Raw genomic sequence first — 13,645 nt, forward strand, 5'->3', positions numbered from 1 at the left:
CTGCCTGTGTCTTTACAGCCTGGGAGATGGTGCTCTGTCCTACCTTGCGAACAGCAAGGTCCCAGAAGGCTCCACACACACACACCTTTCTTTGCGCCTGAGCCGGGTGTTCCTTTCTGTAACTGATGAGGCTTTGCACCCTTGTGGGGTCTGCTGGGGGATGGGGGTGCCCAGAGGCGAGCGGCCCCAGACCTCGCTCAGCTCTGAGCTCGGAGTGCGTGTGCTCCTCCGAGACCGTCCCTGGTGGAGAAGGATTGCCCTTCACTTCCTCTGAGACAGTTAATAACTCAGGCTCCCTCTAAAAAGTCTTTGAAAAAATAATCCTGGCGGCCACAGGACCGCACTTCCACGTTTCCTTTCTGAGATGGACTCTCCCTTAGATCCACTCCTTAACTACGTGGCTCAGCTGCTGGTGGGCTTATCCCCCTTTATTGATGTTGGGCAGGGTGCTGGGCAGGGGTCGTGGGGTGCTCCGTACACAGCTAAGCCCAGGGCAGGGGTCGTGGGGTGCTCCGTACACAGCTAAGCCATACCTCCCCTGGGCCCCAGAGGCCCGTGTCGCTGCAGTGATCGGTAAATCACCGGCCCCTGCCGAGTGACGCGGGTAATTGGGTAGCATCCCTGGGCCGTGGCCGACGGGCTGAGAAAGCGACTCCTAGGCAGCTCTCATCTGTCGGGGTAACGAGAGCGGTGCGATCGCCCCTTTAAATGTGGACGCTGTCGGGGAACATCGGTGTCACCCGAGTGAGGCTCCTGCAAGCCCTTGCAAAGGCTTGATTCATCAGCCTGGTTCTGGGGGTGCCGGGAGCCCCCCGCCGCAGGGCTGGGGCAGGGCGGGCACAGCCGCAATGGCGGTGCAGCCAGAGCTGGAAATGAGTGAGCGCCACTGCTGAGAGCGGCCACTCTGGGCCTGGTGACCCCCGCCGGGGAGCCGTCCCCGTCTCTGGGACCTGTGCCTTCCTGGGCCTGGTGACTCTCGGAGGGGAGCCATCCCCGTCTCTGGGACCCCCGCCTTCCTGGGCCTGGTGACTCTCGGAGGGGAGCCATCCCCGTCTCTGGGACCCCCGCCTTCCTGGGCCTGGTGACTCTCGGAGGGGAGCCGTCCCCGTCTCTGGGACCCCCGCCTTCCTGGGCCTGGTGGCTCTCAGAGGGGAGCTGTCCCCGTCTCTGGGACCCCTGCCTTCCTAGGCCTGGTGACCCCCGCCGGGGAGCCATCCCCGTCTCTGGGACCCCGCCTTCCTGGGCCTGGTGACCCCCGCCGGGGAGCTGTCCCCGTCTCTGGGACCCCCGCCTTCCTGGGCCCGGTGACTCTCGGAGGGGAGCCGTCCCCGTCTCTGGGACCCCCGCCTTCCTGGGCCTGGTGACTCTCAGAGGGGAGCCGTCCCTGTCTCTGTGACCCCCGCCTTCCTGGGCCTGGTGACTCTCAGAGGGGAGCCGTCCCCGTCTCTGGGACCCCCGCCTTCCTGGGCCTGGTGACTCTCAGAGGGGAGCCGTCCCCGTCTCTGGGACCCCCGCCTTCCTGGGCCTGGTGACTCTCGGGGGGGAGCCGTCCCCGTCTCTGGGACCTGTGCCTTCCTGGGCCTGGTGACTTTCGGGGAGGAGCCGTCCCCGTCTCTGGGACCCCCGCCTTCCTGGGCCTGGTGACTTTCGGGGAGGAGCCGTCCCCGTCTCTGGGATCCCCGCCTTCCTGGGCCTGGTGACTCTCGGGGGGGAGCCGTCCCCGTCTCTGGGACCTGTGCCTTCCTGGGCCTGGTGACTCTCGGGGGGGAGCCGTCCCCGTCTCTGGGACCCCGCCTTCCTGGGCCTGGTGACTCTCGGAGGGGAGCCGTCCCCGTCTCTGGGCCCCCCGCCTTCCTGGGCCTGGTGACTCTCGGAGGGGAGCCGTCCCCGTCTCTGGGACCCCCGCCTTCCTGGGCCTGGTGACTCTCGGAGGGGAGCTGTCCCCGTCTCTGGGACCCCCGCCTTCCTGGGCCTGGTGACTCTCGGAGGGGAGCCGTCCCCGTCTCTGGGACCCCCGCCTTCCTGGGCCTGGTGACTCTCGGAGGGGAGCCGTCCCCGTCTCTGGGACCCCCGCCTTCCTGGGCCTGGTGACTCTCGGAGGGGAGCCGTCCCCGTCTCTGGGACCCCCACCTTCCCAGCCGTAGAAGCTTCTGGCTTTGCGTTTTCCAGCAGAGAGTTTGGCTCGGCAGAGTGCGGCACACTCGTGCGGTTCGGCGTTGGATGGACCGGGCCAGGACAGAGGCCAAGCCGGGGGTGGACGCTGCATGCAGCTCTGTGAGCTGTTTGACTTCCTGAAGGTCGTCCGTTAACGGCTCGCTTTCCTTGTTGACGTTTATTTATTGACTTGAGAGCCACAGAGAAGGGGAGAGATGGAGCCAGTGCTGCCATCCCTGGGTCCCTCCCCAAACGCCTGCCATGGCTCTGGCTGGGCTGGGGCTCAGGCGGGGCCAGGAGCTCAGCCGGGTCTCCTGGGGGAATGGCAGGAGCACAGCGCCTGGTGCTGCCGTCCAGGGCGTGCGTTGGCGGGGAGCTGGGACAGGAGCTGCAGCTGGGAGTTGAACTCGGGCTCTCTGCTGTGGACTGTGCGGGCGCCCTAACTGCTAGGCCACACAGCCACCCTGAAAGTATATGCCTCCGGAACCAGCAAGGTGCTGGTTTGAGTCTGCTCAGTGCTGCTCTGGCCTGTGGCCCGGCGTTGTCGCAGGGCTGCCTGTCAGAGGTCGCAGGTCACATGGCCGGGCCGCCGGGGAAGGCGGAGCAGCCCCTTCAGGAAGACGGCGGCCGCAGAGCCCAATTTCGGGCCTGTCACTGCGGGTGAGAAATGGAAACGTGGCCCGAGGCGGAATGCTGTCTGTGTTCGGAGATGAAGGCGTTAGGACAGGGGCGTTTACATGATTTATTAATCTGTTTATCCCGTCAGGGAGGAAGCTTGTCCTACGCAGACGCGAGAGGTGATGTGGGGGTGACCGGGAGCCCACCTCTCCTGTCTCGGGGCCCCCTCCCGCAGCTGATTTGCTGGGCTTGACTGAAAGTTCATCACACAGTGTCCGTGTGCCGTCAGCGCGTGTGGCGCTGGCATTCAGTCGGTGTGTGCATACTGAGGGCGTGGGCGCTGGCGCTGCTCCGAGCGCCGTCTGGAGTTGTGCTGAGCCCCTGTGTTTTCTAGGTCCCTGTACACTCTGCAGCATGAGGCCGGCCCCACGCTGGAGGGTCCGCAGGTGGGTTTGGGCAGAGCCGGTGTCCCGTCAGCAGTGATCCCAAGACAGCCGTCTGAACTGGCGTCGCCTGTCCGTCCGCCTTGCTCCCCGTGGCTGACGCCTGTCATTCCGGCTGGGTGCTTTAGATGCCGCGGTCGGACAGGAGACACAGCTCTGGGGCTCTGTTGGTGGCAGGAGGTTCTGTCTGGTTGTGGGTAGACAGAGGGAGAGGCCGTAGCCGTCCCAGAGCCGCTGGTCCCATGGCTTCCGGTGGAGCCCTTCCAAGGTGACCTGGAGCTTGTGTCAGCGTTGCCAATGTTTGTTCTCACTGCCGAAAGTGAAAGTGAGTCGTGTTCCTAAACACGGAAGGTGAGAGGGCCACACACTTGACTTTGGGTGGGGCTTTTTAGAAAGCGTTCTTGAGTCTTGGAAACAGAAACATAACTCTCCCTTAGTCCATCCACTTGTCAGCACTAAGTGGTCATTATTTCATCATTTTGCAATAAGAGATAATAGAGTCACGATTTATACCTCGGGGCTGATGTTTTAATGTGTCTCTCTGTTAGCCGGCTGACAGTCTGTGATCACAGGGAAGCTTCTCCCGGTGACACCGTGGTCACGGCTGGCTAACGGGTGGGGGGGGTCCCTGCAGGTTTCGGTCACAGCCCCCGTGGCCCCGCCCTGCGCGGGGGCTGCCTTGGTCTCCGCGGGTGGCTTCTCTCAGAGGTTTCGCCCCCAGCTTGGACGCTGGGTTTGGGGCCACCGAGTCCGGAGCCTCTGTTCCGTGTGGCCTTCGAGAGCCTGGGGGACGCCCCTCGCTGTCGGCTGCCCGGCCCAGCCGGCGGCTCTGTTTCTGTCTCCGAGCTCAAACAACGACCACGTTCACGTCAGTGGGGTGGCAGAGGGCAGTTGCTTCCAGCCCTTCCACCTGTGCGGTGGACCTGCTCCCCGGGTCTCCCTGCGCTTCCCGTCCAGAGTCAGGGGCCTGTGTTGATTTAGGGCGTGGAAAACCTTTCAGGATCAGTGGGGGTGCCGCCTGCTTGGCCTAGGTCCAAAAATACACTCTTAAAAATGTTTATTTTATTTGACAGGTAGAGAGACACAGACAGAGATGACACATACACACACACACACACAGAGAGAGAGAGAGAGGGAGAGAAAGAGAGGGAGGTGAGGGGGATGTTGACCTTCCATCTGCTGGTTCATTCTCCAACATGCCTGCAATATTGAGGGTTGGGCCAAGCCCAAAGCCGGGAGTTGGGAGCTCCATCCGGGTCTCCCACAGCGGGGCAGGGACCAGCTACTGGAGCCGTCACCCGCCTCCCAGGGTGCGCGTTAGCAGGAGGCTGGGGTGGAGAGCAGAGCAGAGACTTGACCCCAGCACTCCGGTTTGGCCGTGAGTGTTGCAAGTGGTGCCTCACCGGCCGTGTCAAATGCCTGCCTCCCGAAATATGTCAAGAAAATGTTTCAAGGTGCTTTTAAATATATTTATTTATTTGAAAGAGTGACAGAGAGAGAGAAGGAGAGACACACAGAGAATCTTCCATCTGCTGGTTCAGTCCCTAAATGGCTACAACTGCCCGGGCTGGGCCAGATTGAAGCCAGGAGGCTGGAACTCTGTCTGGGTCTTCCATGTGGGCCACCTTCTACTGCTTTCCCGGGCCTGGTAGCAGGGAGCTGGATGAGACCTGAACCGCCATTCCAAGCTTAACCTGCTGCACTGCAACGCTGGTCTCTCAAGGTGATTTTGTTGGAAAAGGAATTCACTGGGCCCTGCACTAGGTATCACTGCTTAGCACCTGAGACACCAAGGATCCCTCCTCAACACAGGGAGTCGAGCCTGGCAGTAAGCATGCTGGGTACGCCGCCTGTGTCCCGTGGTGGGCACCTGGGTTTGATGTCTGGTTCTGGCTTCTGACTCGGATTTCCTGTTTTTTTTTTTTTTTTTTTCTTTTTTTTTTCTTTTCTTTTTTTTTTTTTTTTGACAGGCAGAGTGGACAGTGAGAGAGAGAGACAGAGAGAAAGGTCTTCCTTTGCCGTTGGTTCACCCTCCAATGGCCGCCGCGGCCGGCGCACCGCGCTGATCCGATGGCAGGAGCCAGGAGCCAGGTGCTTTTCCTGGTCTCCCATGGGGTGCAGGGCCCAAGCACCTGGGCCATCCTCCACTGCACTCCCTGGCCACAGCGGAGGGCTGGCCTGGAAGAGGGGCAACCGGGACAGAATCCAGTGCCCCGACCGGGACTAGAACCCGGAGTGCCGGCGCCGCTAGGCGGAGGATTAACCTAGTGAGCCGCGGCGCCGGCCATCGGACTTCCTGCTAATGCAGACCCTTGAGGGGCGGGGGGTGGCTGAACTCATCGGGTCCCAGCCCCACCTCGGGAGACCTGGAATGACTTTCTGGGTCTTGTCTTTGGCCTGTCCCAGCTCTGTCCATGGCATTTGCAGGCGTTTAGGGAGTGAACCAGTGGATAGGAGCTGTGTGTGTCTCGTCTCTGTTTCCTTCTCTCTGCCTCTGAAATAAATAAATTAAAAAGCAAATTAAACAGAGTTAGTCCAGATGGGCCTTCATTCACGATGGCCACTCATCAGAGTCCTGGCGCGTTGTGAAGTTTCGTGTGCTGGGCGTCGGGGGAGGCTTGGCAGGTGGGGTCCTGCCTGGTGCCGCCCACCCCTGGGGCAGGGGGCTTCGCTGCACTGATCCTTGTTCCCGGAGGGCCCAGGCCAGGGCGTTGGCTGAGGTGGGCGGCTCCTGCCCCGGGAGCAGAGTCTGCCGTCCCAACCATCAGCTCCTCTGAGTGAGAAGCTCCTGCGGCAGCTTTTGGTGCTGTGGGGGTCTCGTTCTCTCCCCTGGCACCCTGGGGGAGGGTGCGGCCTTCCATGGGAGGGCACGTGGCAGGGAGACGCGGTCCTGGTGTGCGGTCCTGGTGCTTTGTGCGCGAGAGGGCCCTGCGTCCACACTCTGCTTCCTCCCCAGCGGGCTGTGCACGGCCGGGCCACCCTCCAACTTCTGTTTTGCAGCCCCTGTATTTTCATACCTCCTTGAACCACCCGAATATCGTGGCTGTGGTAGAAGTGGTCGCCGAAGGCAAGAAACGGGACGGGGCCGTGCAGTCCCTGTCGTGTGGGTTTGGACTCCTTCGGATCTTCACCAACAAGCCAGACTCCCCCAGCGCCGCCTCCCAGGACAAACGGTATCTTCCTGCTGTGAACCCCGTGGGTTTCCCGGTGTCCTTGTGCGGCGAAGCTACTGCTCATCCTTGGTGACAGCAGACACCTGGGTTGTCATCTCAGGCTGCTTCCTGCTTTGGGCTGTGGGACCGGTGCTTCCTGCGTTGGGCTGTGGCTGGCTTTGCATCCCGACTTCTCATCAAGCCTGAGTGAGGACCTGCTCCGGTCCCAGGTGTCGGGGGGGGCGTGGCTGGGTGTGGGCTGAAGTCCCGCCCCGCCTCTGAGTCCCTGGGCGGTTCTAGGCAGGTCATTCGGCCCTTTGGTCCCGAGTTCCCTCCTCTGTGTGTGAGGATGACCACAGTGCACGGCTCACGGGGCTGCTGTGTGTTGGGCCCTGAGCTCGTCACCCACAGGCACCCAGTGAGCAGGGGCTGTCCACAGACACTGGCTGAGCGCCTGCTCTGTGCCGGGCCCTGTTCAGGAGCTGGGTGTGCCGAGGTGGCTCAGCTCCTACTGGATCCTCCCAGCCGGGACCTGTCTCCCACATCCCTCTCCGGACCGGGGCTTCTCAGCCTTGGCCCCACGGCCACGGCCACTTGGGGCTGGGTGGTTTCGGTGGTGGGGGCTGGACTCTGCGTTGGCGGGTGTCTGTTTAGCAGCACCCTGGCTTCTGCCCCCGGTGTCGTGTGTGCAGTGAGCCAACCACAGGCTTTCTAGACCCCCGGGGCGAGACGCTCCTCCCACACCGCGCTCCCTGGGGTTCTGCAGTGGGGGAGGGTGCCGGCCCCGGCGCTCCTGGCCTCTGGTGGCTGTGTGGGTGCAGAGGGTGATGGTCCCTGGCCTTGTTTTCCAGGTTGAAGCTTTACCACGGCAGCCCCCGAGCCCTCCTGCACCCGCTTCTCCAGGACCCCGTGGAACGTGAGTCCAGCACCCCTGTCGGCAGTTTTCCTGCCCAGCCCTGGGCTGTTGGCTCTCCACGGAAGTCGTCTGCTCGGCTCGTTGATTTCATGGGTTTGGGCAGACTTACCGTGGACTTGGAGTCGGGCATAACTTAAAGAACTGGAGTGCACCAGCCCAGAAGGAGGACAGTGCCCAGTGAGGACGTGGCCCTGGGAAGGGGAGCTGGCCTCCTTGTCCCCCCACAGTGCCGTCTGTCACTGGCCACCAGGTGCTCAGTGAGGCCCTGAACAGGGAGGTCGCTCATCACCCCAGCCCCGCGGGGGCTTCCCCTCCTGTGCCGACCCGAGGTGGAGCGTTCAGTGGGAGAACCCACCAGACTCTTGTCTTCTGGAAGGTGCAGAGGGACCTGCCCCACAGCAGGGTGGGGGGCTTCCTGCTGTGCCTGGGACTGGCGCCTGCCAGGGATTCGGAGGGAAGGATGTGGGGGCCCCTGTGCCTGCCCCTGGGGGTGCTGCCTGGCTCCCCAGCAGGGAGCTGTGTGTGGCCTGTGCCAGAGGCAGCCCGACACCCCACACCGGAGCTGGTGACGGTCTGTCGATGGGAAGGATCCGGCAGAAATGTGGTCCTGGTAGGAACCTTGGCCCTGGGTACTGTGCGGCTGCATGGAGCCCCTTGTCTGCCCCGAGTTCTTCCCCCGCGGTGCCCATAGGCCCAGGGTGTGTGTGTGTGTGCACGTGTGTGCATGCGTGTGAACACTGGGTGTGTGTGCATGTGTGTGCACGCGTGTGTGAACACTGGATGTGTGTGAACACTGGGTGTGTGTGAACACTGGGAGTGTGTATGTGCATGTGTGTGAACACTGGGTGTGTGTGTGCACGCGTGTGTGAACACTGGGAGTGTGTGCATGTGTGTGAACACTGGGTGTGTGTGCACATTGGGAGTGTGTGCACATGTGTGTGCACATTGGGAGTGTGTGCACGTGTGTATGAACACTGTGTGTGTGCACGTGTGTGCGAACACTGGGCGTGTGTGTGCACGCGTGTGTGAACACTGGGAGCGTGTGTGTGCACATTGGGAGTGTGTGCACGTGTATGTGAACACTGGGCGTGTGTGCACGTGTGTGTGAACACTGGGTGTGTGTGCACGTGTGTGAACACTGGGAGTGTGTGTGCACATTGGGAGTGTGCACATGTGTGTGAACACTGGGTGTGTGTGTGAACACTGGAGGTGTGTGTGTGCATGTGTGTGTGAACACTGGGCATGTGTGTGAACACTGGGTGTGTGTGAACACTGGGTGTGTGTGTGTGCACATGTGTCTGTGTGAACACTGGGCACGTGTGTTTGAACACCATGTGTGCATGTATGTGAACACCGGGCATGTGTGTTTGAACACCATTTGTGCGAACACTGGGCATTGTGTGTGTGTGTGTGAACACTGTGCATGTGTGTTTTTTTTTAAGATTTATTTATTTATTTGAAAGGTAGAGTTACAGAGAGGCGGGCAGAGAGAGAGAGAGAGGTCTTCATCTGCTGGTTCACTCCCCAGATGACCGCAATGGCTGGAGCTGGGCCAATTCGAAGCCAGGAGTCTCCCACGTGGGTGCAGGGGCCTAAGCACTTGGGCCATCTTCTGCCGCTTTCCCAGGCCACAGAAGAGAGCTGGATTGGATGTGGGACAGCTCGGTCTTGAACCGGCGCCCATATGGGATGCCGGTTACCCACTATGCCACAGTGCTGGCCCGGGCATGTGTGTTTGGACACTGTATGTGTGCATGTGTATGTGAGAACTGTGGCGTGTGTGTTGCGTGTGCAGTTTTTGGGTGTTCTGGGCTGTGCAGGGGCTGTGAGGGGCCTCAGCCGTGGGGGTGTCAGCTCCTCCCTCCAGTCGGCATTTCCAGAAATGTGCTGGGCATGGCGGTGCAGCCACACGGCCGTGAATTCCCACCTGAACCATGTGAAAGCCCCGCCCCTCGTGGGTTCCTGCAGTCCCTCCCGGGCCCTTGGCTGGACACAGATGGACAGGGGTGCAGACGTACGAGGCTGTTCTCACCCTCGTCTGACGCTGCCGCTTCCCTCCGGGGGAGGGTTTCCTGTGCCCCTCTTCACAGCTGCCTGGTTTTGCAGTCTCCTCCATGGGCACACTCAGGTGTTCAGCAGGACAGAGGTGGGAGCCACGCCCCCAGGGTGATTGGTGGTGGTGGGGTGAGGGCCTGAGGACCTGCTGTGTCTCCTTGTCCCCCTCCCGACCCCGGGCCTGCTGTGTCTCCTCGTCCCCCCCCCCCCCCACCTCCCCCACATGCTGTGTCAGCTCGTCCCCCCTCACTCCCCAGGGCCTGCTGTGTCTCCTTGTCCCCCCTCACCCCCCAGGGCCTGCTCTGTCTCCTCATTTTCCCCCACCCCCAGGGCCTGCTGTGTCGCCTCGTTCCCCCCCCCCAGGGCCTGTTGTGTCTCCTCATCCCTCCCCACCCCCCCCACATGCTGCATCTCCTCATCCCCCCTTACCCCCCCCAGGGCCTGCTGTGTCTCCTTCCCCCCCCACGTGCTGCATCTCCTCATCCCCCCTCACCCCCTCAGGGCCTGCTCTGCCTCCTTGTTTCCCGTGCCAGTCTCCTCTCTCTGGCCACGTGGGAAAGCCTTCTGGGGCATTTTCGTTTCAAAGCAGGCAGCCCCCATCTTGGAGAGTTGGGGTGAAGTCTGCGGTCTGTGTTGGTTTCTCTCCGTGATGAATACCGTGTTCACACTCAGCTCTGTCTTTACAAAGTCAGAAAACGAGTGAGCTGAATGTCACTCTTAGCAGCCTCAATGGCCAGACTGGCCTGGGATGCCCTGGTGTGCCTCGGGAGATGGTGAGGTCCCTGTCGCTGGAGGAAACCAAGCCCGAGCAGGACTGGCTGCTGGTGGGCGTGAGAAGGCCCTGTGCTTCCTGGGGATGCTCCCCTGCAGTCCTGTCTCTGTTGGCGCCGCTGCCTCCACCCCGGGCACCCTGTCCCTCCCTGGGCTGCAGGTCCGAGCCCGTCTCCGTCTCCCAGGGGGCCCTGCCCCACCCTTGGCTGGTGGAGGGCAAAGCTGCTTCCCTGTGTGTCCGGGTCTCGCTCACGGGTGGCTTCCTGTTGTCCTGTGTGCGGGCACTGCTGTGTCTGGCTTTGAGGGCTGGGCTCTGTCTCCGACGCCAGCTGCCCTCCAGTGCTGTCTGGCACCAGTGTGGGGCCTGAGGGACGTGGTGCCTGAGGTGACTCCGGAGCCTGTGACGGAGGCGCCGCACGCCCGTCCCCTGCCCCCGTCCCTCGGGGAGAGGCGGGCGGAGGGCTTGTCAGCCAGGATGCGCAGCGACCTCTTCTCATCACACTTGACCAGGGAGCGCCCCTGCGGGCGGGGCTCTGCCTCCTGGGGCCGAGCTAGCAGCCTTTCCCGTCTTCAGAGAGCTGCGTGTCCGGTCTGGGCTTTCTTCCCGAGACGCTCGGCTTCTCGGTGCTCTGGTCCCAGCCGTCAGCTGGTGTTTTCTCCCCCAGACAACAAGCACATGACCCTGATGGAGAGCTGCGGCCTGCAGTACAGCCTGAAGCCGCACCCGCCGCTGGAGCCGGCGCTCCACCTCCTGCCCGAGAACCTCCTGGTGTCTGGGCTGCAGCGCGTCCCCGGCCTCCTCCCCGCGCACGGGGACACGGGTAAGGGCTGCTCTGCTTTCCCCACCCGGCGGGTCCAGAGAGACGGCCGCTCTGGCAGGGGGTCCCCGGGGAGGGGACGTTGGCGGTGGCCGTCGGGCACACGGTCCCTTCCCTCGGTCGACTCCGTCCCCTCGGTGGTGTCTGACCACGGCCGGGGAGACCGCCGCTGCTGGGCGTCCGTTCCCTGGGCTGTGGTAGCCGCGACTTGGGCTGTTCTTAGCTGAGGCAGAATCTGCCGGGTGCAGAATTTACCATTAACCGCTTTCAGGCAGCCGGGTCAGTGGCATTACGTCCGCCCACTGGACTTAACGGCGCCCTCACCTGCACGGCTTCCGGCTTCCCAGGCTGGACTCTGGTGTAGGCGCTGCCCCCGCCTGCCTCCCCGGCTCCCGCAGCCCCAGCCCCCGTCTCTGTGGCTGCTGCAGGTGCCCTCCCCTCCCCCCAGCCGGGGGACACAGCGCGAGTCATTTTGTAAGTGACTTCCCTGAGCCAGTGCCGGGTCCGTCTGTGGGTGGCTTGGGCTCCTGGAGGCTCCATCGTGTGGACCCAGCTGGCCGTCGATCCGTCCACCCTTCCCTCCGTGGACACTGCGGCTGCCCCTGCCTTTTGGTTCGGGCGGTGGTGCTGCTGTGAACACACGTGTGCGACTTGATGATTTTTGGAAACTGAAATTTAGGTGAAAGGCCTCGGGCTCTGGTGTGGTTTTCAGAGGTCGGTTCCTGGGGGGCCTCGGGTCGGCCCCTGCACAGCTGGGGGACGCTGTGGGGTGTGCACTGCTTCTGGGTGGGGCCCTTTGCTCTGGCTGGCTGTGGAGGTGGGCGTGGGGACCACCGGCCTTTCCCACAGGCGCCCGCGGGGAGCTCCCGGCCCCAGTAGAGGCTGTGTCCATGTCGCTCGGTTCAGGGAAGAGCCGGGCCTGGCACTGGGCGTGGACGGCTGAGAGCCTGGGAAGCGATGTGCTTGCTGTTAGACTCAAGTGCCCGGGACCCTGAAGGAAGGAAGCCACTCCACTCCAGACTCGCGGTCAACCCCGGTGTCATCGCTGGGCTGGGGTGCAGGGGGTTACCTGTCAGTGGGGTTGCTGAGCTGGTGTGGGTGTTGGGCTGGGCATGGTGCCCGTGTTGTTATCTGAATTAGTGAATTTCTCGGGTGGGCCCATGGCAGTCATCACTACCAGTGTGGTCCCTGTCCAGCCGCCCTGAGAAGTGGTGAGGAACAAGGACTAGAAATTAACCGTGAGCAGGAGCAGGCTGGACGCTGAGGTTTGGATCTGCTGTGGGTCACGTGACAGGGGTCCTGCCACCCTGCTGGGGGTGGGGTCACGTGACAGGGGTCCTGCCCCCCCCCAACTGGGGTGGGGTCACGTGACAGGGGTCCTGCCCCCCCACTGGGGTGGGGTCACGTGACAGGGGTCCTGCCCCCCCAACTGGGGTGGGGTCACGTGACAGGGGTCCTGCCCCCCCCTCCGCTGGGGTGGGGTCACGTGACAGGGGTCCTGCCACCCCCCCCAGGGTGGGGTCACGTGACAGGGGTCCTGCCGCCTTGCTGGGGTGGGGTCACGTGACAGGGGTCCTGCCGCCCTGCGGGGGAGGGGTGGCCCAGAAGGCAGCAGTTGGTGCCTGTGACATTGCAGCCGTGAGTGACAGTTTAAGCTGTTCCTGTTGTCATCGCGTGAGCAGGGAATCTGCAGGCCATGGAGTTGCACCCCCGACCCAGCTCCTCAGCCCCCCTCTCCTCCCATGGCTGTCTCGGGGGAGAAACCCATGTTGCCGGGCCTCTCGTGCCATGTGGCTCGCTGAGGACCCTGAGGCAGCCCTCGGGCTGTCCCGGGCTCCCCTGGGCCACCCTGCCTCGTGACTCCGCTTGCTGCACGAGCCTCGTTCTTGCTGACTGATACTCTGCGGCCCAGAAAGGGCCGAGGCAGGGACGGGTGCTTCCTGGGGAGGGGCTGTTGTCTGCGTGGGGAGGGTTAGGTTTTATCTTTTTTTTTTTTTTTTTTTGACAGGCAGAGTGGACAGTGAGAGATAGAGAGAAAGGTCTTCCTTTGCCGTTGGTTCACCCTCCAATGGCCGCCGTGGCCAGCGCACTACGCTGATCCGATGGCAGGAGCCAGGTGCTTCTCCTGGTCTCCCATGGGGTGCAGGGCCCAAGCACCTGGGCCATCCTCCACTGCACTCCCGGGCCACAGCAGAGAGCTGGCCTGGAAGAAGGGCAACCGGGACAGAATCCGGCGCCCCGACCAAGACTAGAACCCGGTATGCCGGCACCGCAAGGCGGAGGATTAGCCTAGTGAGCCGCGGCGCCGGCCCAGGTTTTGTCTTGATGCCACACTGGGAGCTGGAGCGTTGTTTGTTTGTAAGCTGCCACGATATGCAGAATTGCATTGTTTTGAATTGAAATTTTGATTGAGGTCATTGTGGATTCTCCGGCGGCTGTAATGCATAGTACAGAGTGGTCCCACGTGCCACGCATAGCACAGTGTCATGCCAGGACACCGACGTGGGCGGGACCCCGCAGCCTTCCTCAGAGTTCCTGGTTTGTCTCTTGCTCACTTGTGTGGGGAGCTGGAGCCAAGGCCACAGCTGATGCCAGGATTAAGCCGTCTCTGCGTGGGGCTTCCTCCTGGGGTGCCCAGGGACAGTGCGGCCTGGTCTTACTGGGCGCAGAGTCTGGAGAGGGTGGGGGTCTCAGCCTGTAGTGCCCCCCCGAGCAGAG

General features: G+C 62.7%; 1 protein-coding gene across 7 annotated transcripts in view; it reads left to right on the forward strand.

The window, feature by feature from the left end:
• The window catches only part of NPHP4 (nephrocystin 4), a 115,150-nt gene that overhangs the window by 15,974 nt on the left and 85,531 nt on the right, over positions 1-13,645 (forward strand). For 6 of the 7 annotated variants that reach the window (XM_070079390.1, XM_070079388.1, XM_070079389.1 and 3 more), the window contains exons 4-6: positions 6,216-6,388; positions 7,219-7,283; positions 10,775-10,930. In XM_070079390.1, the coding sequence (XP_069935491.1) occupies positions 6,216-6,388; positions 7,219-7,283; positions 10,775-10,930 (394 nt within the window). Of the gene's footprint in view, positions 1-2,134; positions 2,815-6,215; positions 6,389-7,218; positions 7,284-10,774; positions 10,931-13,645 lie in introns of those variants that run through there. The other variant, XM_070079391.1, reaches the window with a different exon arrangement.

The sequence above is a fragment of the Oryctolagus cuniculus genome, chromosome 7, assembly GCF_964237555.1.
Source record: "Oryctolagus cuniculus chromosome 7, mOryCun1.1, whole genome shotgun sequence".
NCBI classification, from domain to species: Eukaryota; Metazoa; Chordata; class Mammalia; order Lagomorpha; family Leporidae; genus Oryctolagus; species Oryctolagus cuniculus.